At 43.1% G+C, this 27,760-nt stretch overlaps 1 protein-coding gene across 1 annotated transcript in view; it reads left to right on the top strand.

The window, feature by feature from the left end:
- vwc2l (von Willebrand factor C domain containing 2 like) overlaps window positions 1–27,226 on the top strand; it is a 31,976-nt gene extending 4,750 nt beyond the window's left edge. Inside the window, exon 3 of the mRNA XM_078403681.1 lies at window positions 26,502–27,226. Within this exon, the coding sequence (XP_078259807.1) occupies window positions 26,502–26,653 (152 nt within the window). The 3' untranslated portion in view covers window positions 26,654–27,226. The remainder of the gene's footprint in view (window positions 1–26,501) is intronic.
- Window positions 27,227–27,760: the final 534 nt, after the last annotated feature.

Below are 27,760 nucleotides of genomic sequence, written 5' to 3'. Positions count from 1 at the left end.
GCATATCCTACACACTAGGGAACAATTTACAATTTTTATCAAAGCCAATTATGGTATCTCGGAGGATTTGATGTAAAAATGACCATTTAAAATTATCTCTGCTCCTTTTGATAAAGTTTATTCAATTGTTTGGGTTAAAAATGTGCAGCCACACTTGTTCCTTGCCTGATTGCTTCTGTTATCTCTGGATGGACATCACATTTTGTCCAAAAAGAAAGGGGAAAGAAAATAGACTATTGAATGTTATACTGGCTTCCAGCTATTTTCTAAATATTCCTGGTATGTCGTATGTATGAGCACTCTGTCATAGATACAATGGTGATCAGGCAAAATGGTAGGAGCATGGCACTTGAAAAACGTTTGGAACAGAGCAGAAGATGTCAACTTCTTTTTTCTGCAGAAGAATTCTATTACTTCACTGGCAATATCAAACATTCACCTCTGCCAGGTGAAACTTGTCCTCAACCTTAACAAAGTGTGTAGGAAGGAACTGCAGATGCTGCTTTACACCGAAGATGGACACAAAAAATGCTGGAGTAACTCAGCTTCTCTGGAGAAAGAGGAATAGGTGATGTTTTGAATCGAGACCCTTCCTCACTCTGAAGGTCTCGACCTGAAATATCATCTATTCCTTTTCTCCAAAGATGTTGTCTGACCCCTTAAGTTACTCCAGCATTAGGTGACTCTCTCAACCTTAACAACTCTTTTCATGATTTTTACCCCTCTTGAATATGTCACTGAACTGGATTTCCACAAGCACTTGAGTCCATTTTATATATGTGGGGCTGAGCTATGATTATGGGTGGATTTTTTTACCTCTTGAAATCTGTTTCTGTGCCACAGCAGACATCATCCCCTGACACAAAGGCCATGTGAAATCTGCTTAGAAACTGAGTTCCATGGGATCTCGGTGCTCGGCAGTCAGAAGATCACCAGTCCAGGGACCAGCACATGCCTCCTTTGATCTACTGAGCTTCCCACATAAACTCCAATACATGCTGGAGTTTGGATGATCCCCTTGTGTTTGGACAATAGGGCCATTGAGGTTAAAGGCAGCAATGTGTGCGCTCTTTGTAGTGTTGGTGTGAGGTTTCATGTTTCACAGAGGAGACGCAGGTGAGGGATCCATCTCTGATAGTGGGGGGATCATATTCACTAAAGAAAGGATATTGGATGTCCTGGAATGAAAAGCAGCAGAGAGGAGAGATTGAGAGTATGTTATAACATCTTTGCAAGAGGCATGTTTGGATGAGGTGTAGTCCAGGTAATTGTGGGAGTTGGTGGATTTGTAGTAGACATCAGCCGATGGTCAGGAAAATAACTGCAGATGCTGGTTCAAATCGAAGGTAGACACAAAATGCTGGAGTAACTCTGACCTTTCTGTCATGGGCCACCTCCATTGTCATAATGAGGCCCAGCGCAAATTGGAGGAACAGCATTTCATATTTCGCTTGGGCAGTTTACACCCCAGCGGTATGAACACTAATTTCTCTAACTTCAAATAATCCCTCTGTCCCTCTCTTTCTCCTCCCCTTCCCAGTTCTCCCACTGTCTTCCTGTCTCCTACTACATCCTATCTTTGTCCCGCCCCCTCCCCTGACATCTGTCTGAAGAAGGGTCTCGACCCAAAACGTCACCCATTCCTTCTCTCCTGAGATACTGCCTGACCCGTTGAGTTACTCCAGCATTTTGTGTCAGCCGATGGTCAGTCCCCTGTGATGGAGAAAGGGAGATCAAGAAAGGGGAGGGAGGTGTCAGAGATCTGCTGAGCTTCCCACATAAACTCCAATACATGCTGGAGTTTGGATGATCCCCTGTGTTTGGACAATAGGGCCATTGAGGTTAAAGGCAGCAATGTGTGCGCTCTTCTTAGTGTCAGTGTGAAGTTTCATGTGGAAGGATGAACATAAACTTATAACCATTAGATAATAGTCCAGATTGTTGGTAGTTCAGTGATTCAGGTGTGATGCTCTGGGCAGTTTTTTTGTTTAATAGTGCATTTTACCAGAACTTTGCCCGGATTAAAGTGTATTAGTTAAAAGGACAGGTTGGGCAAATTTACATTGTTTTCTTTGGAGCATTGGAAGTTGAGAGATGGCCTGATAAAACTATATAAAATGACGAGAGTCATAGATTAGGTAGGCAGTTAGAATTTTTTTTTTGAAGTGGAAATGTCAAAGACGAGAGAGCATAGTTTAAAGGTGAGAGTGGGATATTTAATGGAGACTAGACGGGCATGGACCCATTGAGCCCAAAACTCTCCTGCAGGCTCGGCAACCCCTGTTGGGTCCAAACCTCTCCTGCGGGCCCGGCAACCCTCCCCCAACTGATGACCCACGTACCCGTTGACTGCCGGGGAGTCCCCCCGGGGCCGGGGGCGGGTGAGCAGGGAGACGAAAGGGGAGATGGAGCCACTCACCCCGGCCCGGGGCGGCCATCGTGGCGGCCAGCAGCAGGAGAGCTCTCCTCACACCCCCTCCCCCTCATTGGCCGCCACTCCCATCATTTGGGCGGGTGCCGCCCCCTTCCGAGCGGCAACCTTCCCCCAACTTCGCACACATGGATCCGGCAGCCATCTTACTTAAGTATTAGATCAACAGACCCCAACTGCGCAGCCGTGAACTTGTTGGGTTCCCATTGTGACGTCGAACACGAAGGTATTACTGCGCAGGTGCGGCTGACGGGCAGGGCAAGTGGAAAAGGGATTTATTAAAGTTTAAAAAGTGATTTTTAAAGTTTAAAAAGTGAATAACTTTTAAAATATAACAACCATTTGAACCGCAGGCCAATGGTGAGTAAGGTAGGCCGAAAATTGTTGCACGATCGTGTACTGTTTTGGCTTTATTTCGGGAACAAATATATCCACGAACCCACGTACAAATATATCCACAAACAGACAAGATGAGAGATTTAGTAATATATAGATGTGCAATGCTTGGGGCTTTCAGATAGGCACGTGAATATGCAGGGAGAAGAAGAATATGGATCATGTGCAGGCAGAGGAGATCAATTTAACTTGGCTTGATGTTTGGCGTAGACATTGTGGGTCGAAGGCCCTGTTGCGGTTCTGTACCGTTTATTATTCACTGTTCTATTTGATGGATCATGGACATTTGAGGATATTGACCACATGTTTGAGGACTAATAACTACTTTTACATATACGTCAGATCTTCAATCTTGGTATTCTGCAGGGAGCTTCTTGCACCCCCATCTGCACTTCTGGCATGAAGGATAGTGTAAGGTCATAAAACCTTGACCCTGACCCTCTCCAATTGCACTGAATTACAGAATATCTGAGTGCACCTGTTACAGCCCCAGTTCTCCTGTGCAATCACTGCAAGCTCACTTTAAGTATTGCTTGACACTCACAATGCTGGTTTCACAAGTTCACAGGGTATCGGAGTAGAATTAGGCCATTCAGCCCATCGAGTCTACTCCGCATTTCAATCATGGCTGATCTCTGGCTTCTAATCCCATTTTTTTGCCTTCTCCCCACAATCCTTGACACCCGTTCTAATCAAGAATTTGTCTCTCACTGCCTTAAAAATATCCACTGATTTGGCCTCCACAGCCCTCTGTGGCAATGAGTTCCACAGATTAACTACCCTCTGACTAGAGAAGTCCCTCCTCACCTCCTTTCTAAAAGAGCGCCCTTTAATTCTGAGGCTATGACCTCTTGTCCGGGAGTCTCCCATCTGTGGAAATGTCCTTTCCACATCCCTTCTATCTATGCCTTTCAATATTCTGTAAGTTTCAATGCGGTCCTCCCTCAACCTTCCAGTGAGTAGTGGCCCAGTGCTGTCAAACGCTCATCATATGCTAACCGACTGATTCCTGGAATCATTATGTAAACCTCCTCTGGACCCTCTCCAGAGCCAGCACATCCTCAGATATGGGGCCCAAATTTGCTTACAGTACTCCAAATGCGGCCTGACCAGCGCCTTATGGAGCCTCAGCACTGCATCTTTGCAGTCTGCAGCCATGGCCACAGCATGGTGAGTGATGGCTGCACACTGCAATCAAATATATTGAACAGACAGCATGAAATGGCATGCTGCCAGCACCTGAAGCAGTTGGCACAGACCAATCCTGCACTGTGATCCATACCTTTTTAGGGGAGGGAGGGATTTTCAATTTATCTACATTGTCCTTTGATTACTTAATAGGGCCACTGATGAACACTGTTAATGTGCAGAAGTTGCAGTTTTAACCTTCTGCAGAATTGTACAAATAAACCTAGTCAACCTACTTAAGGAAATACAAGAAACTGCAGATGCTGGTTTAATACAAAAAAAGACACAAAGTGCCAGGGTAACAGTGGGTCAGGCAACATCTCTGGGGAACATGGATAGGTGACATTTCGGATCAGGACCCTTCAGACGGATTGTGGTAGGGGAGGGAAGTAAGCTGGAAGAGAGGTGGGGGCAGGACAAAGCCTGGTGAGTAATAGGTGGATGCAGATGAGCAGGATTCTGATCAGCCGATGGTGGACAAAGGCTAAAGATAAAATCATATAACCATATAACAATTACAGCACGGAAACAGGCCCGTTCGGCCCTACCAGTCCACGCCGACCACTTTGACCTAGTCTCATCTACCTGCCCTCAGACCATAACCCTCCAATCCCCTCCCATCCATATACCTATCCAATTTACTCTTAAATAATAAAATCGAGCCTGCCTCCACCACTTCCGCCGGAAGCTCATTCCATACAGCCACCACCCTCTGAGTAAAGAAGTTACCCCTCATGTTACCCCTAAACTTTTGTCCCTTAATTCTGAAGTTATGTCCCCTTGTTGGAATCTTCCCCACTCTCAAAGGGAAAAGCCTACCCACGTCAACTCTGTCCATCCCTCTTAAAATTTTAAAAACCTCTATCAAGTCCCCCCTCAACCTTCTACGCTCCAAAGAATAACGTGTGAGATAAGCTTGGAAGAAGTGTGAATTGTGAAGCTAGAGAAAGGAATATAGGTAGAAGGGGATGGGGGGACACGGGAAGAGGGAGGGGGTGGGAAATAATCAAAGAAATAGATGGATAGATTGATTGATTGATAAAAAAAGTGGTGTGCTCGGTGTTTGTAGCTAGTTTCCTAAAATTGGAGCATTTTGTGTTCATGCTTTTGGTTTGTAAGCTACCCAAGCTGTTCCTGAAGTTTGTGTGTGTCCTTATTCTGGCAATGGAGGAGGCCCAGGACAGAAAGGTCAGTATGGCAAGCAGAATTAAAATGGTTAGTAAACCAAGACCCAGCTGGTCTTGGTGGACCAAGTGCAAGTGTTTGATGAAATGGTTGCCTAGTCTACGCTTGATCTCATCTATGTAAAGGAAGGCCACATCGGGAACACTGAATGCAGTAGATGAGGTTAGAGGAGGTGCACATAAACCTCCATGTCACCTGGAAAGACTGCTGGGGTTCCTGGATGGCTGTAAGGAAAGAGGTACATGGTCAGGTGTTACATCTCCTGTGGTTCCAGTGGAAAGTATCTGGGGAGAGGGTAGTTTGGGTGGGAAAGGATGTGAACCAAGGAGTTGCAGAAGGAGCGGCCTCTGTGGAAGGTGGAAAGGGGTAGGGATGGGAAGATTAGACTAGTGAATGCCTTTGAAATAATGCACACCAGCACTCTTCTCTTCCAGTTATGGGTTGTGGATCTTCAATACGGTGAATTATATAAAGTTCATTCAGTGTGGTATTTCACTGTAATAGAAAGAAGAATACTTGGTGCTAGGGATCTGTCAACTTGTAATGTCATCTTCTTCATTTCTGTATTTCATTAGCGTGGTAAAGAAGGCATATGGTACACTTGCCTTCATAGGTCGGGGCATTGAGTATAAGAGCCAGATGTCACATGACACTTGCCTTCTTAGGTCAGGGCATTGAGTATAAGAGCCAGATGTCATGACACAGCTTTATGAGACTTTGGTTCAGCCACATTTGGAATATTGCGTGCAGTCCTGGTTCAACCATAACAGGAAGGATGTGGAGGCTATGCAAAGGGTACAGAAGATGTTTACCAGAATATAACATGGATTGGGGGTACTGGCTACAGGGAGAGCTTGGGCAGACTTGGATTATTTCCTCTGGAATGCCAGAGATTGCGGGGAGACCTGATAGAAGTATATGAAATTGTGAGAAACACACATCGGGTAGATAGTCAGAACCTTTTTTCCCAGGATGGAAAAATCAAATAGCTTTAAGGTGAGAGGGGTAAAGTTTAAAGGAGATGTGCGAGACAACTTTTTTACACAGAGGATGGTGAGTGCCTGGAATGCACTGCTAGGGCGGATATGATGGTAACATTTAAGAGGCTGTTGGATAGGCATATGAATGTGCAAGGAAAGGAGGGATATGGATTATGCGCAGATGGATAAAATATAGTCTTGACATCATGTTCAGTAATGTTGTGAGCCAAATGGCCTGCTCCTATACTGTACTGTTCTGTTCTATGTTCTATGTATGCTCACATCAGTTATCACTAGTATTTACCCTTGATTCAATACTAGTTTCCTTTGATTTTTCTACTGTTCATGCCAGAAACAGATTCTACATTATGATGCAAATAAATTATTTAATACATCACTAAGTTCTTTATTTATTCTTTCTGACAATGTCACTTACCATATTAATATGCCCATATCTTTCTTAACCACAGCTCATAATGCAACAATTCTGTCTGTTTCCTGATGGGCAGATTAAAATTGCCCAAAAGCGCCACCACTCTGCAAGGAGAAATCAGTTTAATGGTTGATGTTGATTTTTCTTTTCAGTTCAGAAACTCATAAAAACTTAATTCAATACATATTTCATACTCCAGATGACTTGATAATGAGCAGCCAAAGGAGCTCAAAGAAGTTACCAAAATAAAATTCAGCCACAGAACAGCACAGCCCTTTCGGCCCACTATGTCTGTGGTGAACATGATACCAATGTAAATGTGATTAGAGATAATTTGTCTCCCTCTATTTCCTGACTGTTCACGTGTTTGTCTGCATGTCTCTTAAACATCGCTATTGCGTCTCCGTCTACCAACTCCCCTGGCATTGTATTTCAGACACCTAACATTGTGTGTGTGTGTGTGTGTGTGTGTGTGTGTGTGTGTGTGTGTGTGTGTGTGTGTGTGTGTGTGTGTGTGTGTGTGTGCGTGTGTGTGTGTGTGTGTGTGCGTGTGTGTGTGTGTGTGTGTGTGTGTGTGTTTTTGTGTGTGTGTGTTGGTGTGTGTACGCGCGTGCGTGTGTGTGTGCGTGCATGCGTGTGTTTAAAAAAAATGCCCTGTGCATATCCTTAAAAATGTCCTCCTCTTGCCTTAAATCTATGCCCTCTAGTGTTTGACATGTCCACCCTGAGGAAAGACTCTGACTATCTACCCTGTCTCTGCCTCTTAAAATTTTCCAAATCCATAGCTTCCTGCAAGAGGCAACACAAAGAAGTAAAGAAGGAGTATGGTATGCTTGCCTTCTTTGGTTGGGACATTGACTAAAATAATCATGTCACAGTTTTATAAAACGTTGGTTAGGCCAGATTTAGAGTATTGTGTTTTAGTCGCTCCATTACAGGAAGAATGTTGGAGGTTCAGAAGAGTTTTACCAGAATGCTGCCTGGATTAAAGCGTATTAACTTTAAGGAGAGAGTAGAAACAAGGAACTGCAGATGCTGGTTAATACAGGAAAGAACATAAAGTGATGGAGTAACTCAGCAGGTCAGGCAGCATCTCTGGAGAACATGGATAGCTGATGTTTCATATTGAGACCCTTCTTCAGAAGGTTCCTTAGGTTTAAGGCGAAGATGGACAAATTTGGATTATTTCTATGGAACGTTGGTTTCAGGGAGGCTTGATAGGTATATAAATTGAGGGGAATAGATACGGTAGATTATCAGAAATTTTCCCCCAGAATGGAAATGTCAAAGATTAGAGGGCATGGGTTTATAGTGAGAGGGACAAAGTTTAAAGGAGATGTGTGGGGAAGGTTTCTTTAATAGACAGAGTGGTAAGTCTGGAATGTGCTGCCAGGGATGGTGGTAGAAGCAGATACCATAGTGGCATTTAAGAGGCTTTTAGATATGCATGGGTATGCAGGGAATGGAAGGATATGGATCACATGCAGGCAGAGGAGATTAGTTTTACGTGGTATCGTATTTGGTCAAAGGTCCTGTTCCCGTGCCTTACTGTTCTGTGTTTTCCATAAAATGCAATGTGTCACACTTGTCTGGATGCAATTCCAGTATTATTAGATCCACTCTAAGATTCGCAAAATCCTAATTAAACTCCATCTGCTATTTCTATGTCCACATTTTCAACTCATCTGTATCAATTTGTTAGAGTGATTCTGTCAAAGAGTGATTGTACAAGAGTGATTCTGTCAAAGAGTGATTGTACAAGAGTGATTCTGTCAAATGCTTTGCTGAAGTTCATATTTGATACTATTATAAAAGTTAATTGCCATTTAGTTTAGTTTAGTTTAGTTTAGTTTAGTTTAGAGAAACAGGCCCTTCGGCCCACCGGGTCCGCGCCGACCAGTGATCCCCGCATATTAACACTATTCTACACACACTAGGGACAAATTTTACATTTACCAAACCAAATTATGGGCATGATTGTACGTCTTTGGTGTATGGGAGGAAACCGAAGATCTCGGAGAAAAAAACCCATGCAGGTCACGTGAAGAACGTACAAATTCTGTACAGACAGCACCCGTAGTCAGGATCGAACATGGGTCTCCGTGGCTGCAAGCACTGTAAGGCAGCAACTCTACCGCTGCGCCACCATGCCGCCCTTACAAGTCATGCCATGTCTTGATACCACTTCCCTTCTGAATCATGAAGGTGTCACCTGATCCAGTTGGAAATTACGCAACAGTTTGAGCTGTTGAGATCCTATAATAGCTCTTTTTTTTGCTCCAGATTCCAATATCTGCAGTCTCTTGTGTCTCTGTTTATCCTCCTCTGTGCATTGCTAGTTATGCAATTAATATTATCCCGAGAGTCGAGTGCTTAATTGTCATAAATACCACAAAGGGAACAGCAAAATTATTAAGATAGGCACAAAAATGCTGGAATAACTCAGTGGATCAAACACCATCTCTCGAGAAAATAGGTGATGTTGCGGTTTGGGGCCCTTCTTCAGACTGATTGTAGTGGCGGAAGGGGGAAGGGGGATTGGAAACTTGAAGCAAAAAAAAATAGGACAAATCAGAGCCGGCAACAGATGACCTTCTGGCAAGGAGGTTCCCTGATAGACTGATTGTTCGTCCGAAACATTACCTATCCATTTTCTCCAAAGATGCTGCCTGACCAGCTGAGTTACTCTAGCATTTTGTGTCTATCTTTGGTATGATCAGCATCTGTAGTTCCTTGTTACCACAGTGAAATTCTTACTTGTTGTAGCTTATATGGCACATCGATGTAATAACATAAAGATAACAATAAAAATATAATAAATTAACATCTACAATACTAGATAATGATAATAGGACAGAAAATGAGATGTATAGTGCAGCCAAATACACAATCCATAGAAGATCACAGTAGCTGAGGTTAATGATGTGTAGTGCTCAAGAGCTTGATGGTTGCTAGGAAGAAGCAGTTCTTGAATCTGGTGGCTGTAGGATTTAGGGTCCTGCACCGTCTTCCCAATGGTAATAGGTAGATGAGAGAGTGGCCAGAGTGCTATGTTTCTTTGATATTGGCTGCCATTTTGAGGTAGCGCTTCCTATAGATCCTTTCTATTGTGGGAGGTCAGTACCTACGATGGACCTGGAAATGTCTAATGTTCTCTGTATTCTTCGTTCCGGGGCATTCAAGTTGCCAAACCAGGCTGTGATACAACCAGTCAGTATGCTCTGTACCTGTAGAAGTTCAATCAAGTATTCATCAACATACCAAATTTCCTCAATCTTTCAAGGAAGTAGAAATGTTGATGAGCTTCATTTGTGGTTGAATCAATGTGCTGGACAGATCTTCAAAGATATGCATATCCAGGAACTTGAAGCTGTTGACTCAGTCTCTCTCTACACTTTCTCCACAAAATTGTAATTAGAGTTTGTTCAAGTATTTATCCACTTCACTTCTGTAAATTTTGACTAATGTATATTACTCAACACCTATTTATTTCACACATTCTCAGCAAAACTTCGATTGAAGTACTTCAACACAGAGACAAGTTTAAGAGCTTCTGTTATAATTGTATTAGCCTATTGTGGCAGCTTCATATATATAATTTACATAAGATTTATTTGTGGATTAGAAACACTGTTTATTTTGCCAGTTCAAAATAACACTATATATTAATTATCTTAATGCTTTGATCAAAAGCTTTAGCTTTAAATTGATATAAGCATCGTTAACCCAATTCCTTATCTCATTTTCTGAATTTAGCTTCTGAAGCAAATGGTCATTGTTAGTACAAAATATTATACACACAGACACACACACACAGAACTGATGCGGCATTAAAATTAGCACACATGAAGCTCTTTTTTTGCTTCATATGCCAACATCTGCAGTCTCTTGTGCCTCCAAGGTATGTATACGGATTTCATGAAATCAGAAAATGCATTTTTAATGGTAAATGGTAGCAAATGTACAGAAACTTTACATTTCAAAGCCTGTGATTATAGATTTGGTAAACTCAAAGGCAGGAACGGGGTACTGATTGAGAATGATCAGCCATGATCACATTGAATGGCGGTGCTGGCTTGAAGGGCCGAATGGCCTACTCCTGCACCTATTGTCTATTGCCCCATATTCCAAAATAGTCCCAGTCACATGTACAGATCTGGCTGGAAATGCTTTGAGTACAGTTTGGTAACATCTATCAACTGTGCAAAGCAGGCATGCAATGCTTATTTGACACCAGTGCTGCTATTTTGGAGCCCCATGTTCTGCCCTCTCTTTATCTCACACACCATAGCACATGTTCAGTGGTACTCCAGGACCACTGGATCCTCAATTCTGACCCACAGACCATAATCTGTGAGGGTGTGTGACAACACCTCCACTACAATAATTCTCAACACTGGTGATGCCCCTCAATAATGCATTCTCAGTCCCCTACTTTACTTCCTATATACACTAATGACCGTATGACCAAATTTGGCTCCAATTCCATCCACTAGTTTGCAAACAGCAATGGTGGGCTGAATCACAAACATTGATGAGATGGAATACAGGAAGGAGATAGAGATTTTAGTAACATGGTGTCAGAACAATAACTTCTCCCTTAATGACAGCAAGATGAAGGAGCTTGTTATAGATTTCCGGAAGCACCGCGGAGTACATGTCCCAATCAGCATGAATGGTTCAAAAGTGGAAATGATTGAGAGCTTCAAGTTCCTTGGCATTAATGATACCAATGATCTGTCGTGGACCAACCACATTGATGCTGCAGTCAAGAAGGCACACCATTGCCTCTACTTCCTGAGGAGACTGACGAAAATCAGCATATATCCAGTAATTCTTACAAATTTCTACAGACACACAGAAAGCATACTGTTGGGTTGCATCACAGCTTAGCCTAAGACCGCAAGAAATTGCAGAGCTGTAAATGTAGCTAAATCCACCACACAGGCTAGAGCTCCCACCATTGACTTCATCTACACATCATACTGCCTACAAGCAGCTAACATAATCAAAGACTGGTCATTCCTTCTTCTCCCGGCTCCCATCTGGCCGAAGGTACAGAAGCTTGGAAGCAAGACTCAGAAACAGAATCAAGAACAGCTTGTTCCCCTCGGTTATTAGGCTTCTGAATGGTCCTTCCATAAGATAGGGTACTGTCCAATTCACCTCTGCTCCATTGAGGACGTTGGAGTTTGTTTATGGAACTGATGCGCTATAATGCTGACAACTATATTCTGGTACTCTGCAACTTCCCCTTTGTTCTATGAGTTTGACCTGATTATATTTATGCATGGTATGTCTGATCTGTTTGGATAGCATGAAAAACAAAACTTTTCACTGTATCTTACCACATGCAACAATAATCAACCTAAACTTAATATACCATTCACCAGCTCCCTTCTGATCTGCTCACTCCTACCAGTGTCGTTGAATAGTATCAGCATTTATTTATATTTAACACATTGGAATTTTTCTTCTTGTTGATGTTGCAATTGTGTGCACTTTGGGGGCTTTTACATCCTTACTAAAATGTTAATAATTTAATGAGGGAGTGCTCTGGCTGACACTGAAAGGCTTTTCATGTGATTATAAAGACGTGAAACTCCACGCTTGGTGGCGTGCTCAGGGTCCCTTCTTGCATTAGGCACAGCAAGGAGAATGAGCAAAGTCTGTAGAACAGGGCAAACTGATGGAAGAGGAAGCAGAAGAACGTGGATCTCAGAACAAGGCTGACTACACAAAGGTTTCATGAAGGAATGGATCAGTTAAAAAGTGATTGCTTGAGTGGTGTGACACTCTGGAAGCTATTTACATTGATATGCCATGGCAGCAAGTTGAGCTGCAGTCAAGAATAAAAGTATACATGCTATCCGCCATTTCTCAATTAGAAGGATGTGGAATGAGGGTGTAATAGGATGAGCGAAAGGAAATTAGTTGTGTAGACATCCATGTATTGATTGATTTCAGCCACATCCAGCAATAGCCCTTCCCATTTCGGCCAGCACTATCTCTTCCATCGCCCATCTCTTTCCCTCCAGCCAGAACCTGCAGCCATCAGCTGTATGCCCGTGTCTCCTGCAGAGGACATTGTTTCAGATTGATAAGTGGCCTCTTTGCATGATGTAGCTGCCACAGTGGAATACCTGGCAGTGTATGCAAGGTGTGAGATTGCGGAAGTGCCGAGTGTATGAAGTACGGTGAAGCATTTTAAGGCTAGGCATCAGACTTGGTAGAAATTGTTGAGAACCAATTGTTGCAGGGTGTGGTAAATCGGACAGAGTCTGATACAGTTGGTAGGATATTGTTCTTGAAGATAGCTTCACTGACCTTGAACATTTATGTAAAGTCATTAGACCTTCTGGTGCTGCAGAAAGGTTGCAAGCCTTATTTTCTGGTGAGGAACAATTCTACGCAGAAGTTACAGAGTTGTGCAAGAACCATATGGAGTGAGTTGATATTGAGAACTGACAGTTGATATTGAGAACTGACAGCTAATGGGGAGGTAATTACTTTACTGTTAATAGTAAAAATGTTACAATAAACAGAAAGGTGTGCATATGTATATATATATATACATATATATATCTGTAAAATGGATATTTATTCCAATCCTACCCTAACTCACTTTATTCTCTCTGCATTCCCATTAATTCCCCTGTAGATTCTATCACTTGTCTACACTTGTCTACACTTCCATCATTTGTGGCAATGTACAGTAGCCAATTAGCATATCTTTGAAATGTGGTAGGAACTGGCAAGAAGCTCATGCTCTTACAAGGTGAGCATGGAAATTCTAGACACCACCAGGGGTCAGATTTGAAACTGGGTCACTGAAGCTATGGGTTTTCTAAGCTGGAACAAAGCTAATGTCAATGGAACAGGAGGACATCTAGCCAGAGTATACGAATTATATGCAATTAAACAATGGGCGGTCATTAAAGAGGAATGTTTAGGTACATTCCCGCAAGAGTGAAGGACACAAGAACCATAGCCATGATGAAACTAGAGAGGCAGTGAGTGGGAACCAAAGTAGTAGGTCAAAAATTGGAAGGAATGATTGAAAGGTAGTCAGGACCGTTAAGTCTCAAAGGAAGGACAGGCAGGTGGAGGAATAAATATGGTGAAGCTGATGACTGAAGTGCGGTTATTTTAATGTTAGTATTGTGGGAAAACCAGATGAACTTAGAGCCTGGATCAGTGCTTGGACCTATGATGTTGTGGCCATTGTGGAAACGTGGATGTGGGAGGGACACAACTGACAGCACAATCTTCCAGGGTTTAGATGTTTCAGATGTAATTGAGAGGGAAGTAAAAGAGCTGGAGGAGTTGTGCCATTAATCAGGGAGACTGACACAACAGCTTCAGCGAGGACACACTGGAGGGTTTGTACACTGCGGTAATATGTGTAGAGCTTAGAAATAAGAAAGGTACAAGCACTGTAATGGGATTGTACTGTAGGACAGGATTAGGGGGGTATTACTTACAAAGAGAGGTTGGACAGACTTAAATTGCTTTCTCTGGAAAGCCAGAGGTAATGGGGAGGTCTGAGAGAAGTAAATAAAGGTATAGAGACATAGATAGGGTAGACAGCCAGGATGGAAAAAAAAAATACCAGAAGGCATAACTTTAAGATGAGAGGGGCAAAGTTTAAAGAAGATGTGCAAGACAAGTTTTGTTTACAGAGGGTGGTGTGTGCCTGGAACACACTGCTGTGGGTGATGGTTGATGCTAACACGATACTTTTGTTTGAGGTTTTTCGATTGGCATGTGGATATACAGGGAATGGAATGATATGGGTTACGTGCAGGCAGACAAGAGTTGGTCTTAGCATTCTGTTTGGCACAGACACTGTGGGCCGAAGGGCCTGTTCTTGTGCTGTACTGTTCTATGTCTATATTCATGTCAGGTGGTTTCTTCAAGTGAGAACCATGCTAAATTCAATTAAGTTGGAAGGGGAAATGAAGAGAACAATAAGACTAATTTCATAAAAAGAATATGAGAATGCAAAACAACAGTCAACATAAAAGGGAACACAAAAATCTTCCACCAGTATATGAATGGTAAATGGATAGTAGGTGGTGAGTTGGCCTATGTAGATTAGAAGCATTCATTAAAGAAAGGAATACTGTCAAAATATATTGGTGAAGATAATGAATAAAAACATAGACATAGAAAATAGGTGCAGGAGTAGGCCATTCGATCCTTCGAGCCAGCGACCGCTATTCAATATGATCATGGCTGATCATCCAAAATCAGTACCCCGCTCCTGCTTTTTCCTCATATCGCTTGATTCCATTAGCCCTAAGAGCTAAATCTAACTCTCTCTTGAAATCTAGAGGTGATAAGTGACAGGCAGGATGTACTGGAAAAACTGTCAATACTTACAATTTATAAGTCATCTGGTCTGGATGATTTGCATCTAACGTTGCCAAGGAAAACAGGAAATGGGGGTTAGAAATGGTAGAGAGGTTTGTCATGGTCTTCCATTGTTCCCCACATATAAGGGAGGTGAAAAGTAAGGTATCACAGGGTGGGAGATGTCAAAGGATTAGAAAGTAAAAATGGAACAGAAATCTCACAAGGCTATTCTTACTACCCACAGAATGGTCAGTTTTACATCAGTAGTAAGTTTATAGGAACAATAATCAAAGAAAATACTAATATGCACATGGAGACGTTTGATTTAATAAAGAAGAGCCGCGTAAATTTGTGTTTAACCAACCTTAGTGAATTTTTGATGGGGTCATAGGTTGATGAAGGGAATGCAGTGGATGTTGTCTAAATGGATTTTAAGAAAACCTTTGGCAAAGTGCCAGATAGAGTCAGTTGCACAGCACAGAAACAGGCCCTTTAGCCCAACTCATCCATGCTACCTAAGATGCCCAAAAAAGGTAACTTGACAAAACTGAGGGCAATGGAATAGGAAGATTATTATCAGCTTGCATAAAAACATTAGCTTGAAGTGGCAAGCTTCAATAAATGGAGACCCAAGAGACCACGGATAATGGAATTATGAGCAAAATATAATCTGCCGGAGGAACTCAGAGGCATCTGTGGAAGGAATTGTCAACTGTCCATTTCCCTCCACAGATGCTGCCTGACCCACTGAGCTTCAGGACATTGTTTTGTACTCAAGCTATAATAAATTATTGTTTTGTACTCAAGCTATAATAATGATTGTTTTGTAAACTGGAGGACACTAGGCATGTTGTGTTCCGGTTCTTCCAGTGTCAGTGCTAGGACCATTGAACATATTGGAAAGATATTTTGAAATGTTAAGATTTGCCAATAATACAAATGTGGGAATGAGACAGAGAGGATAATAAAATGGACTGGAACAGGATGCGGGCTGGTAGAGGAGGCAGGTACCGGGTGGAATTTAATACAGAGAAGTGTGAGATGATGCAAATCAGCAAAATAATTTGGGTGACAATGCTGACATTGTATGGAGTGTGATGGAGAATGTGCGGCCTGCAGGTTTATATGCATAGATCTTTTGAAGGTGTCAGAACTTAGTGAGAATGCCAACCGCAAAGCCTGCGTGTTGGTGGGGTTTGTGAATAGAGGTATGTATAAACACAAAGCAATTTTGCTTAACTTTTATTATGTTCTGGATAGGCCACACCTGGAGCATTGTCCAGGTCTGGGTATCAAAGTTTAGGAAGAGTGTGAGGATGCTGAGAGGGTGCAGATTGACCAGATGTTTCCAATGATGAAAGATTTAAGCCATAAAGTTAGGTTGAAGCTAGGTTTATTCTTATTGGTGTATAGGACTTCGGAGAAAATTTGATAAAGATGTGCAGGATTATGGTAACTTTAGATGTCGAGAAATATAAACTGCATTAGTTGATAGTTTGAAGACTATGGAAACAGAAAGGATTTGAGGAAGAGGTAAAAAGAGAATGTGAGGGGGGTCTCCTTTATGTAGCTAATGGTAATGACTTAGAATTCTCTGTCTATGAAGTTGGTGCAAGTAGAGTCAAATTCATTAGGCATTTAGAAAAGCTTTTGTGGAATATAAACATGCAAGGCTGTCAGAATAGACCGGGGAAATAGAACTGACAGATTTACTGAAAAGATATTTGGTAAGGATTCAATGGGTCAAGTGGCCTCCAGTGTGCCATGATGATTCTAACCCAATGGCTTCCTGTCCCCTGAGAGTGCAGCATATTCACCTTTCCTCTGGGTTCACCAAAATCTTCTGCATCCAAAAAGGTTAGAGTCCAGCCTCTCTCGGGTTAGCTGCACTTTCACAGGAACTTTCAGCATCGACAGCAGCACACTTTCCCATTAAAATAAAGCTGCAAAGAGCATTACCTTGTATAATTGAATAATAATATAGTCCCTCTTCCCTTCCTCTGATTAATTCGGCCAATGAACTGCACTGAGAATGAGTGTGTACTGACATAATAGTTAGGCAGCAAAGTTGGCATGCTGTCTGCATTTTCTGCACCCAGTGCAAACAATTCAGATTAATCATGCATCACCATTTCACCTCCTCCCTCTGCCGGTATTGAGGACCCAATTTAAATAATCCTGATTTTGCATTGTGGCAGAACTTTGCAATGGACAGCTGTGGTCACTGCGTGAATTTTGTTTGTGTACAGGATACCCTCCTGTGGTCGGGGAGTTGGTGATGAGAGGCACAGACAGTGCTGGATTAACATAGCAGCAAAAATAGCATTTGCTACGGGCCCCGCACTAAATGCTTGAAATCGGCTTCCCACTGAGGGGCGCTGTGTTGCGCGCGCCACTCCCCAACTGCCGCGGTTTGAATGTGTTGGTGGGGCTGCACGGACCAATGGGCAGCTGGAGCGTCACCACCCAACCGCCCAGTCTCCGGCCCTCTTACTCCACACACCTCTGCCCTCACCCAAACACCTCACTCCTCCGGACCTCTCTGCACGAATATTGGCCTTGTCTCTCCACACATCCCCGCCCTCTCATTCCTCGCTCATCGGCTCTTTTCTCTCAAGTCCCCGAGCCACTTTCACCACCTCATCACCCGCTCCCCCCCCCCATCTCTCCCACTCCTCCGGCCCTCCTCCCTACTCCTCCGGCGCTCTCCCCCCACTCCTCTGGCACGCTCCCCCGAATCCTCTGCTGCTCACTCTTCCGCATACCTCCCACCTGTTCTTTCCCTACCCCTCTGTTCCTTCCTCTCCTTGCTAGGGCCTCTCTCTCTTCACTCCTGTGGTCTTCTCTCTCTCCCCACTCCCCCGCTCTCTGCTTCTCCCACTCCACTGGGCGTCTCTCTCCCCAAACCCCCTTCCCTCTCGCCTCCCAGACTTTCGATCCCTCCAAATAGCTACTGTTCCAGCCCTCTCTTCCGCCAATCGACCACCCCTCTTTATTCCCATTCTTCTGTCCCACTCTCCCTCCTATTCTCCATCCCACTCTCCCCCTGCGCATCTCCATTACGCTCTCCCCATTTCCTCCAAACCTCTTTCCCCCACACCTCCCTCCATGCCCCCCCACCCCACCTCCTCCGGCTTTTACTTTCCATTTCTATAGGCACTTTCCCTCACACATTTGGCCTTTTCTCAGCCCCTACCCGTCCGTACCTCTCTCTCTCTCTACTCTTCTGGCCCATACTCCCAAAATCCTGCGACTCCCTCTCACTCATCCCAAAAGCTCGGGCCCTCTTTCTCACCAATCCCCTGACCTTCTCTCCTCACTTCCCGGGCCCTGTCTCCTCCTTCACTCTTCTACCACCACCTCTACCCACACCTTGCATGCCTCTCAGCTTCCACTGCTTCAGCACTCCCTACCCCTACTCCGTCCCTCTCAGCCCTATACCTCCAGTCCCGACTCTAATCACTCCTCCGGCCCTACCTTTTCCACATTCGTCCGGCCCTCCCTGTCTCTACTTCTCTGGCACCCTCGGCTCCCACTCCTCTGGCCCTCTTCTAGCAATCCTCCGTCATTCCCCCCACGGTGGCGCAGCGGTAGAGCTGCTGCCTTACAGCGCTTGCAGCACTGGAGACCCAGGTTCCATCCCAACCACGGGTGCTGTCTGTATGGTTTGTACGTTCTCCCTGTGACCACGTGGGTTTTCTCCGAGATCTTCGGTTTCCTCCCATACTCCAAAGGCATACAGGTTTGTAGGTTAATTTGCTTGGTGTATATGTAAAATTGTCCCTAGTGTGTGCGGGGATCGCTGGTCGGTACGGACGGTGGGCCGAAGGGCCTGTTTTCACGATGTATCTCTAAAGTAAACCCCTCCATCACACACTCTCTGAGAGTCCCATATTAGGCCCGCGGGCCGCTGTAGGCCCCGACACTGTAGGCCCGGACCATGTAGACTAACAGAGTTCGGGGAGCGGGACCGACTCGGTTCAAGGAGCGGAGCCGAGTGTGTTCGCCGAACAGAGGTTGCAACCCGCCTCCCGGCCCGGGCGTCCGTTATTGGTGGAGCGGGAGCACTTGGCCACTGGCTGGGTGATGTCACATGGGGTGTGGGTGGTGGCGTCACCTTGTTCCATATTTAAGCCCCTTTATAACATATGCACTATGTTCAGGGGAGCAAGTGCCAGAGGAGCTCCAGCTTACTGCGGCCCTGGGCACAGATTTTAAATAATTGGCCTTACTAGGAAGAAGATGGAAAGATTTTTTACTTCATTCTGTGAATTGTTATACTCTGCACAGTAGGGATTGAGGAGTGATGGAAGCTGATTCAATTGTACCTTATAAAGGGGAACTGCATAAAGACCAAATTGAAAATAATCAATTTACAGTAATGTTAGTAAAGGAGGGAATCAGGATTTATTGTTGTATTCTAAAATGGCTCAATTAACTGAGATTTTAGAATTCTATGATCAAGGCATTTCACAGACTTCAATAAGTGTGGCCACTTTAAAGGCATTAATTAACACATTCACATTAACCGATCGGGTTTCGGAAGCTGATGTCCAAAACTTCCTCGGTATTAACTCGAGATCTCAGTTTGGTATGAGTGGTGTGCACCAAATTTGAACAGATCCATTTACTGAGAGCTGCAGATAGAAACCATAAGGAGACAAGGAGGTGAATGGATTTTGTTAGAATTCCATTACCTGTTCTGCAGATGCATTAGAAAATAACTGAGGGGGATATTACAACCCTTTCCATTTATTCCAAGCATGATTCCCTATTTTTTTTAATGTATGTTATTATTAAGGATATGCCTTTCATGATATTTCTTTATTTTTTTTTACAATTGGAGCACTTTCTGTCAAATATGTATGAGTGATCCTGAAATGTCTGCAAACTGCAAAAGCTCATTCCTCCAAAAGGATAATGCATTTCCCTTCACATTGCCGGATGACTGAGCTGGTTGGTCACGCACTATGAATCATGGGCATTGTATCACCTTAACCTTGATCTGAAAACAGGGAAGGCTGGAGATACTCAGCAGGTCAGGTAAATCTATAGAGAAAGAGCTTACATTTCAAGTCAATGACCTTACATCAGACCCACCATTCATCAGCTTGTTCTATTATAAAAATCATGATTAAAACCTTTATAAAATATTGCTTTCCATCTTCAGTTATAGTGCAGCCTTTTTTACATACAACTTTTATGGTTGATTCCAAAATGTGAATGGCATCAATTGTATCAGGCCAAATGTTTTGTTCAAAATAATAGTGAGCGTCACGACACTCCTCATGATCTGTGCAATAAATGAATGGCAACTTCAATTGTGGAGCTAATCCTTGTTTAAGTGCAACTATCCCAAAATAAATTGATCTACTCCAATGTTAGCTTTGCAAAATTGATCACGTGCAAAATTGATATTTTTAGTTGCTGGTGATCTGGGACCTGAATGCTCTGTTTTTGATTTTGACCTTATCCACTGGTAGTTTCAGCGAAATTGTTTTCACCAGACACGGACAGGGACAAATAGAACAGAGGATGCCGTTAGATGTGACTAACGGCAGAGGATGCCGTTAGATGGACTCGTTGGGCCCAAACCTCTCCTGCATTGGTGCAGCACCTTCTCCACCTCTCCTCCCCCCCTCTCCTCTCCCCTCTCCCCCTCCCTCCCCACACCCCTCCCTTTCCCCCTGCATTCCTCCCCATCCACCTCAACCCCCCTTATCCTCCCTCATTCCCCCACCCCCCTCCCTCCACCCACTCTCTCCCTCCCTAGGAGATAGATTTAAACTTTAAAATGTGAATAACTTTAAAAATATAACACCGATTTCAATGAAACTTCTTCCATTCGCACCCAAGGGACAAAGGTGAGTAAGCTGGGCCTAACATTGTCGTGCTATCGTGTACCGTTTTGGCTGTAGTTCAGGAACAAACAAACAAACAAACAAACAAATGAGAGTTTTAGTATATAGATGCCGGTCATTCAAAGTGGTACATCCTATAACTAAGAATTAAAGGTGTAATGTCTCAAAGCTGCTACCAAACTTTGAGATACTGCGTGTCACTTGGAAACTCGGGCAGCATTTTTTGTCGGGCAGCATATTACTGGCATCTCCATTACATTATTGGGATGTGTACTGGTGAAAGAAGCAGAAGTTACTAACTGCAGGCCAGTGTGTCCTTATAAACCCATTCTTGGTGTACAGAGGAAACCTGTTGATTCAACAATGATAGTCAGTATCCCCTTTGTACACAAAATTCCATGACAACATTGATTATAAAACAGGTTGAAAGATAAAAAATTGAGTGTATTCTTCAAGCAGTTCTTTTAAAAATCTGAGAAGAATTGTGCTGAGGCGATTAGGATCACCCGCCTGTTTGTTTTTTAAGACATTTTCCGAAAATGGTTTAGGACAGATATATGGAGAATTAATTTACTGACAAGTTGTTGTAATCTGCAGTGTACTCCTGAAATGTAACAAAAACAAATTCAAGGACATCTTTCAAAAGGAAAAAGATGCAGGGCTTTCGAAAACGGTGGGACTAATTGAAGACGTTTCAAAGTGCTTGCATTGGTGCAATGGGCCACATGATCTTGTTCTACTGTCAGATTCTAGGATTCTTGAATCATAGCAGTATGTTTCAGGATCAGTATCTCTGATTCAAGAATTTAATTTGTATTTCCACTGAAACCTACATTATTTAAGCATATGTTTACAACTTCAGAAACCAATGGGGTGTTAGTGGGAGGTTAGGGGAACAATCAATTTAATAGGCCAGCAAACCTCCATAGAGTCATAGAGTGATACAATGTGGAAACAGGCCCTTCGGCCCAACTTGCCCGCACCGGCCAACATGTCCCAGCTACACTAGTCCCACCTGCCACCATTTGGCTCATATCCCTCCAAACCTGTCCTATCCATGTACCTGTCTAACTGCTTCTTAAACACAAAATTCCATTGTGACATCTAAACTGATGCAATTTAAAGATAGACACAAATTTGCTGGAGTAACTCCACGGCATCTCTGGAGAAAATGGAGAGGTGTCATTTCGGGTTGGGACCCTTCTTCAGACTGATTGTAGTAGTTAAAAGTGACAGAAGAAATTAGAAGTGAAGATAAAACAGGACAAATCAGGGCCCCTAGCAGGTGACCACAAGCACGAATATTAATTAAAAGGTAATTATGTTATAGATAATGATTGCCTCCACTGGCAAGGTGGTTCCCTGGTAGGCTGACTGTTGGCTAGAGGCAGGTGTGAGCCCAAGAGCGATACGTAGTTGCGAACTGTTGAACTAGTCAACTGACTTTTAGTGGAGGAAGGGGGGGAAAAGAGGAGGGGAGAGTGAGGAGAGAGGTGTTTGTAGAAATTACCTAACATTAGAGAATTTATAGTTCATACCGCTGGGTTGTAAGCTATCCAGGGTGTTGTTCCTCCAATTTGCAAGTGGCCTCACTCTGGCAATGGGGGAGACCCAGGACAGAAAGGTCAGTGTGGGAATGGGAAGGGGAGTTAAAATGGTTAGCAGCTGGGAGATTCAGCAGACCTAGGAGGATCACATGCAAGTGTTCACCAAAGCAGACCACATCAGGAGCACCAATGCAGTAGATGAGGTTAGAAGAGGTGGATGTGAACCACTATCTCACGTGCAAGGGCTACATGGGTCCCTGGAAGGATGTGAGGGAGAGAGGTTGGAGGAACAGATTTTACATCTCCTGCGAATTCAGGGGATGGTGCTTGGGGAGGGATGGTTTGGGTAGGAAGGGATGAGTGAACCAAGGAATTGCAGAGAGAATGGGCTCTACAGAAAGTAGAAAGGGATGGGGATGGGAATATGTGACTGGTGGTGGGATCACGGTGAAGGTGGCTGAAATTTCAGAGAATGAATTGTTGGATGGAGAGGCTGGTGGGATGAAAAATAAGGATCAGGGACCTCTATCCTTGCTCTGTCTGAGGGAAGGAGTGGTAGGAGCAGAACTATGAGGCATAGAGGAAACACGGATGAGGGATCCAGTTACAATACCAAGGGGGAAAACCATGTTTACTAAAGAAAGAGGACACCTCGAATGTCCTAAAATGGAAAGCCTAATCTTCAGAGCAGATGTAGTAGTGTCAGAGAAATTGAGAGTAGGGGATAGCATCTGTGCAGGAGGTAGGGTGAGAGGAGGTGCAATGATGCTTTCATGGTCTTTCAGCAAAATCCACAAAAACAAATGATGCTGGCCGTTATAATCATTATTTATACTGCAATTACCTTTTAATCAATATTCTTTGGATGTAATTAGTGATTTTATAGCATCAATAATCTATATAATTAGAATGAAATACAGAGTGAATAATTCAGATGTTTGCAATGACGCATAGCTGGGAAAGAGCACGAGTACTTTGCTGCACTATTCATTTAATGATCTATTGGGAGCAATGTAGCTCAGGAATAAACAAAATATCTCACCAGAGATAATAGGTTTCAGGCTGCCTTGGGAAAGATATCAGTTCCTTCCTTGGCATCTGAGTTATCCATCTTACATAGCTGAAAGATGGATGACTACCCTTCTGCATTACTGGTGGGATTATTTAACTAATATTTACAACACTGATGTGTTTACAATGTGTAATTGATAATGTTAGAAAGAGCATATGAAGTATTTAAAGAAATAATGGGAATATCACAAAACGAAAATCTAATCAACAATTTCAGATTAAAATTCAAATCCAGTGAGGAATTTAGAGCTGCGTCTGAAATCCCAAGATGAGATTTCTGGCCTTTCAATCACTTTATGGTATTGTTTGCAACATGCTACGTCTGCAATTTGCACAGATGCTCTTTTCTAGCATGGGCAAGCAGTCATTGTGCTCAGGTTCTGACTGAAGTTACACACTGTTACTCATGTTTGAGGAATTATGCCGATGGTAAAGCCTACAGACAGACTGTTTGGCTCAAATAGTCTAGCAGTGTTTATGCTTCACATCACACCTCATCCAATCTGATCCATCCTTTCTTTTTTCTTCATGTAGTCTGATGATAGGTCGGTCACCTAAAGCATTAAACATTCTCCACAGATGCTGTCTGACCTGCTTTTCTGTTTTCATTTTCCATGTTAACTTCCAGTTTTCTTTAAATGTGTCTATGTTATTTGACTCAATTACTCCATTTGGTAACACTTTCATGTTCTAACAAGTCACTCTTGTAAAACAAGTAAAAGCCTTTCCCCAAATTCCTTTTTGGATTTATCAATAGTTGTTATTTATAACTGATAATTCTCAAACGCCTCCCACCAACACAGAAACATTTTCTTGCATCACATAATGTAACATAATGTTCCGTTCAGCACAAAAACCGACAACCACATCTAACCCTTATCCCAACAGTTAGTTCACTGAACTCGCATAAGATTCTGTGTGTTTTAATCATCAGATAGTGAAAGATTAAGCATGTATCAGATCTTGTGTCTATGGTATGAACTAGAGATTAGACTTGTTGCTGTGAAGATTACACAGTTTAATGAAATAATCCCAGCAGATTTCACCTCATAGCTTGCTGACTTGCCTCCACCTCTGAGAGAAAATTTAAAAAATGACCACATATTTAACACTTGACATTATTTAATTTAATTTTCAGGATGACAACATCTAATCCAAAACAGTGCACGATAGCGCCACAATTTTCCACCCACCTTACTCACCATTCCCCCGTGCATGGTGTAGACCCACTTTTGTTACTTTTTAAAAACAATTTACCTTATAAACTTTAACAAATGCACTCCCCCCCCCCCCCCCCCCCCCCCCCCCCCCCCCCCCCCCCGGAGGGCCAGCGGGAGGACCGGCACCCGCCGCTGCTCAGCTCTGCACGCACGGGTAAGTGGCTTTCGGCGCCAACGGTTCCACGGATCACTAGGTCAATTTATGTTGAAAGGGGGTGGGGTGGGGGAATGGGGGGGTTGGGGATGGGGTGGGGGGGCTGGGGTTGGGTGGGGTGGGGGAGAGGGGTGCAGTGGAGGGGATGGGATGGATAAGGCTGGGAGTGGGGTTGGTGGGAGGGGAGGGGAGGAGGGAGGGGGGGAACAGGGGAGGGGTGGGGGAGGAGAGGGAGAGCGGGGGGAGGAGGGGGGATAAGGGGGTTTGAGTGGGAGGGGTGAGGGTTCTATAATACAGGAGAGGCTGTGGGTCCACGGCTCGCTCTGGCTGCAGCGCTGGCGCCACGGGGTTGAGGTGAGTGGCACCCTCTCCCCTTCCCTGTCCCCCCTCTATGAGGAATGGGCCCAACGGGTCCACTTGGTCTAGACTATATACTAAAGCTCTCGTTTGTTTGTTCCCGAACTACAGCCAAAACGGTACACGATAGCATGACAATTCTAGGCCCACCTTACTCACTGTCATCCCTTTGGTGCTAATGAAAGAAGTTTCATTGAAATCGGTTATATTTTTTAAGTTATTCACATTTTAAAGTTTAAATCTATCTCCAAGGGAGGGAAGGGGGGAGGAGGGAGGATAAGGGGGGGTTGAGGGGGGATGGAATGGGGGGAGGGGAAGGGAGGGAGGGGAAGGGGAGGGATGGTGGGAGGGGGAGGGAGGGGGTAGGGGGGAGATGGGGGGAGGAGGAGTGGGGAGGGTGCTGCACCAATGCAGGAGAGGTTTGGGCCCAATGGGTCCACTTGGTCTAGTTGATTATAAAACTGGTTGAAAGATAAAAATTTGAGTGTATTCTTTAAGCCGTGCTTTAAAAAAACTGAGGTGTAGAATTGTGCTGAGGCTATTAGGATCGCCTGCCTGTTTGTTATTTAAGACACTTTCCAGAAATGGCTAAGGACAGATATAGAGAATTAAATTTACTGACAAGTTGTTATAATCTGCAATGTACTCCTGAAATGTAGCAAAAACAAATTCAAGGACATCTTTCAAAAGAGAAAAAGTTGCAGGGCTTTTGAAAACAGTGGGACTAATTGAAAACGTTTCAAAATGCTTGCAATGGTGCAATGGACCACATGATCTTGTTCCACTGTCAGATTCTAGGATTCACAAATGAATCATAGCAGTGTTTCAGGATCAGTATCTCTGAATCAAGAATTTAATTTGAATCTCCACCAAAATTCACATTATTTAAGTATATGTTTACAACTTCGGAAACCAATGGGGTTTTCGTGGGAGGTTATGGGAACAATAGATTTAAAAGGCCAGCTATCCACCATTAAATGTTATTTGTTAATTCAAGTATTTGATTGAATTGAAAGCTCAAGATTAAATTGTCAATGTGTCAGTTTCTTTTTATTATATTGTCCAAATAGTACACAAATTAGATTTATGAAATATTTCAACAACTAGGCGAGAAGATGCATTTAGAATCCCTGTTAAGAACTGTAAACATCTGCAAAACGACTGGCTGTGACACAATTCAATTACCCAGTGCATCAACGTTTTTCCATATGGACCCAGACCTGCTTAGTATCTTCTTGTTTTCTTTACTTTAGGCTTGTGTTGAGTACCCTGTAACTAATTCCCTGTATCCCAAAACATGTGTTTTTCTTCTTGTTTTAGGTCCCAACTGTTTTGCAGGTTCGACAATAATCCCGGCAGGGATGGAAGTGAAGGTGGATGACTGCACCATATGCCAGTGCTCTCAGAATGAGGACTGGTGGAAGAGAGAACGACAGGCCACATGTGTCAAACGGGAATGTGAACGACTGTGAACTGGGAATCAACTGTTCCACTTTTAAATAACTGCCAGCAAAGCAGCACCATAAAGTGCTGTACAGCCAAAAAAAAAAAGCCTAGCTCTACACACTGCAATAGTCATTGGAAGATCAAGATTCCTGGTGCAAATACTGTTTGGTGAAACATTATTTTTTTAACATTGCTCATCATCTCATCCTACCTGTGGATGCTATTTCAGTTGAAAATTAAATTAGGGTTTTGACTACTGATTACTAATATATTTTGATTTGCAATTTTTTATGTTAAATGCAACTGCTTCTTGTGTCACCTTAAGGACCTTTCTTGCTCCTCCTAAGTACTGGCTGTTTGCACTTAATATTCGAAGCTGTTTGCAGGCAAACTGTGATACTTCTGAATTTGTTTCAGCTCTGACTTTTTCTGCACTTTGCTGTTTGCTTCACCCTAACAATGACTGATGGAGGAAAGCTATCATATGAAGACTGTTCATTTTATAATCTGATCCACTAATGTTGTGCCTGAGAATGTAAATGAAAATATTTCAATGAAAACATTTACAATGTGGAATTATAGCGCAACTGTACTTAGTGTGGCCAATGTGCATATTCTATGAAATATATTATTTTGTTAAATATAAATTGTGACATTCTGCAGATTCTATATTGCCTTTTTTTGTTACGAGGAACCCATTAATTTTAAACATAATTATAGATGTATTTAGCATAATACATACATGTTTACCAATTATACCAAGATAACATTCTGCCTGGTAGAAATTCTATGTTCTGAATTTTGGGTAAGAGTGAAACAGAAAATATTTTTCAAACTATTTGGACTAAGTTGTGTGATCAGAATTAATGTGAATATAATGTGAATGGTCTGTTATCCCCTTGCAGTCTTTCTATTAATAGGACTCCCAGGATGCTATTAGCAGGATTATATCCGATATGATCTGACTTGGAAATGATGGCAAAATATTTCCAAGCCATAGAGTACTCCATTTGGAGAGGGAGTTAAATCATGGTGGTCCCTTGTATCTTCCACTCTTGGCCTTCTAGATGACAGAGATAATGGGAAAGGAGGCCCCATTGGAATAACCTTGGTGAATTGTTGCAGCAGCTGTT

The sequence above is a fragment of the Rhinoraja longicauda genome, chromosome 8 (genome assembly GCF_053455715.1).
Source record: "Rhinoraja longicauda isolate Sanriku21f chromosome 8, sRhiLon1.1, whole genome shotgun sequence".
NCBI classification, from domain to species: domain Eukaryota; kingdom Metazoa; phylum Chordata; class Chondrichthyes; order Rajiformes; family Arhynchobatidae; genus Rhinoraja; species Rhinoraja longicauda.
Note: the sequence above shows the minus strand (reverse complement) of the source record. Positions and strands in the feature narration are given on the sequence as shown.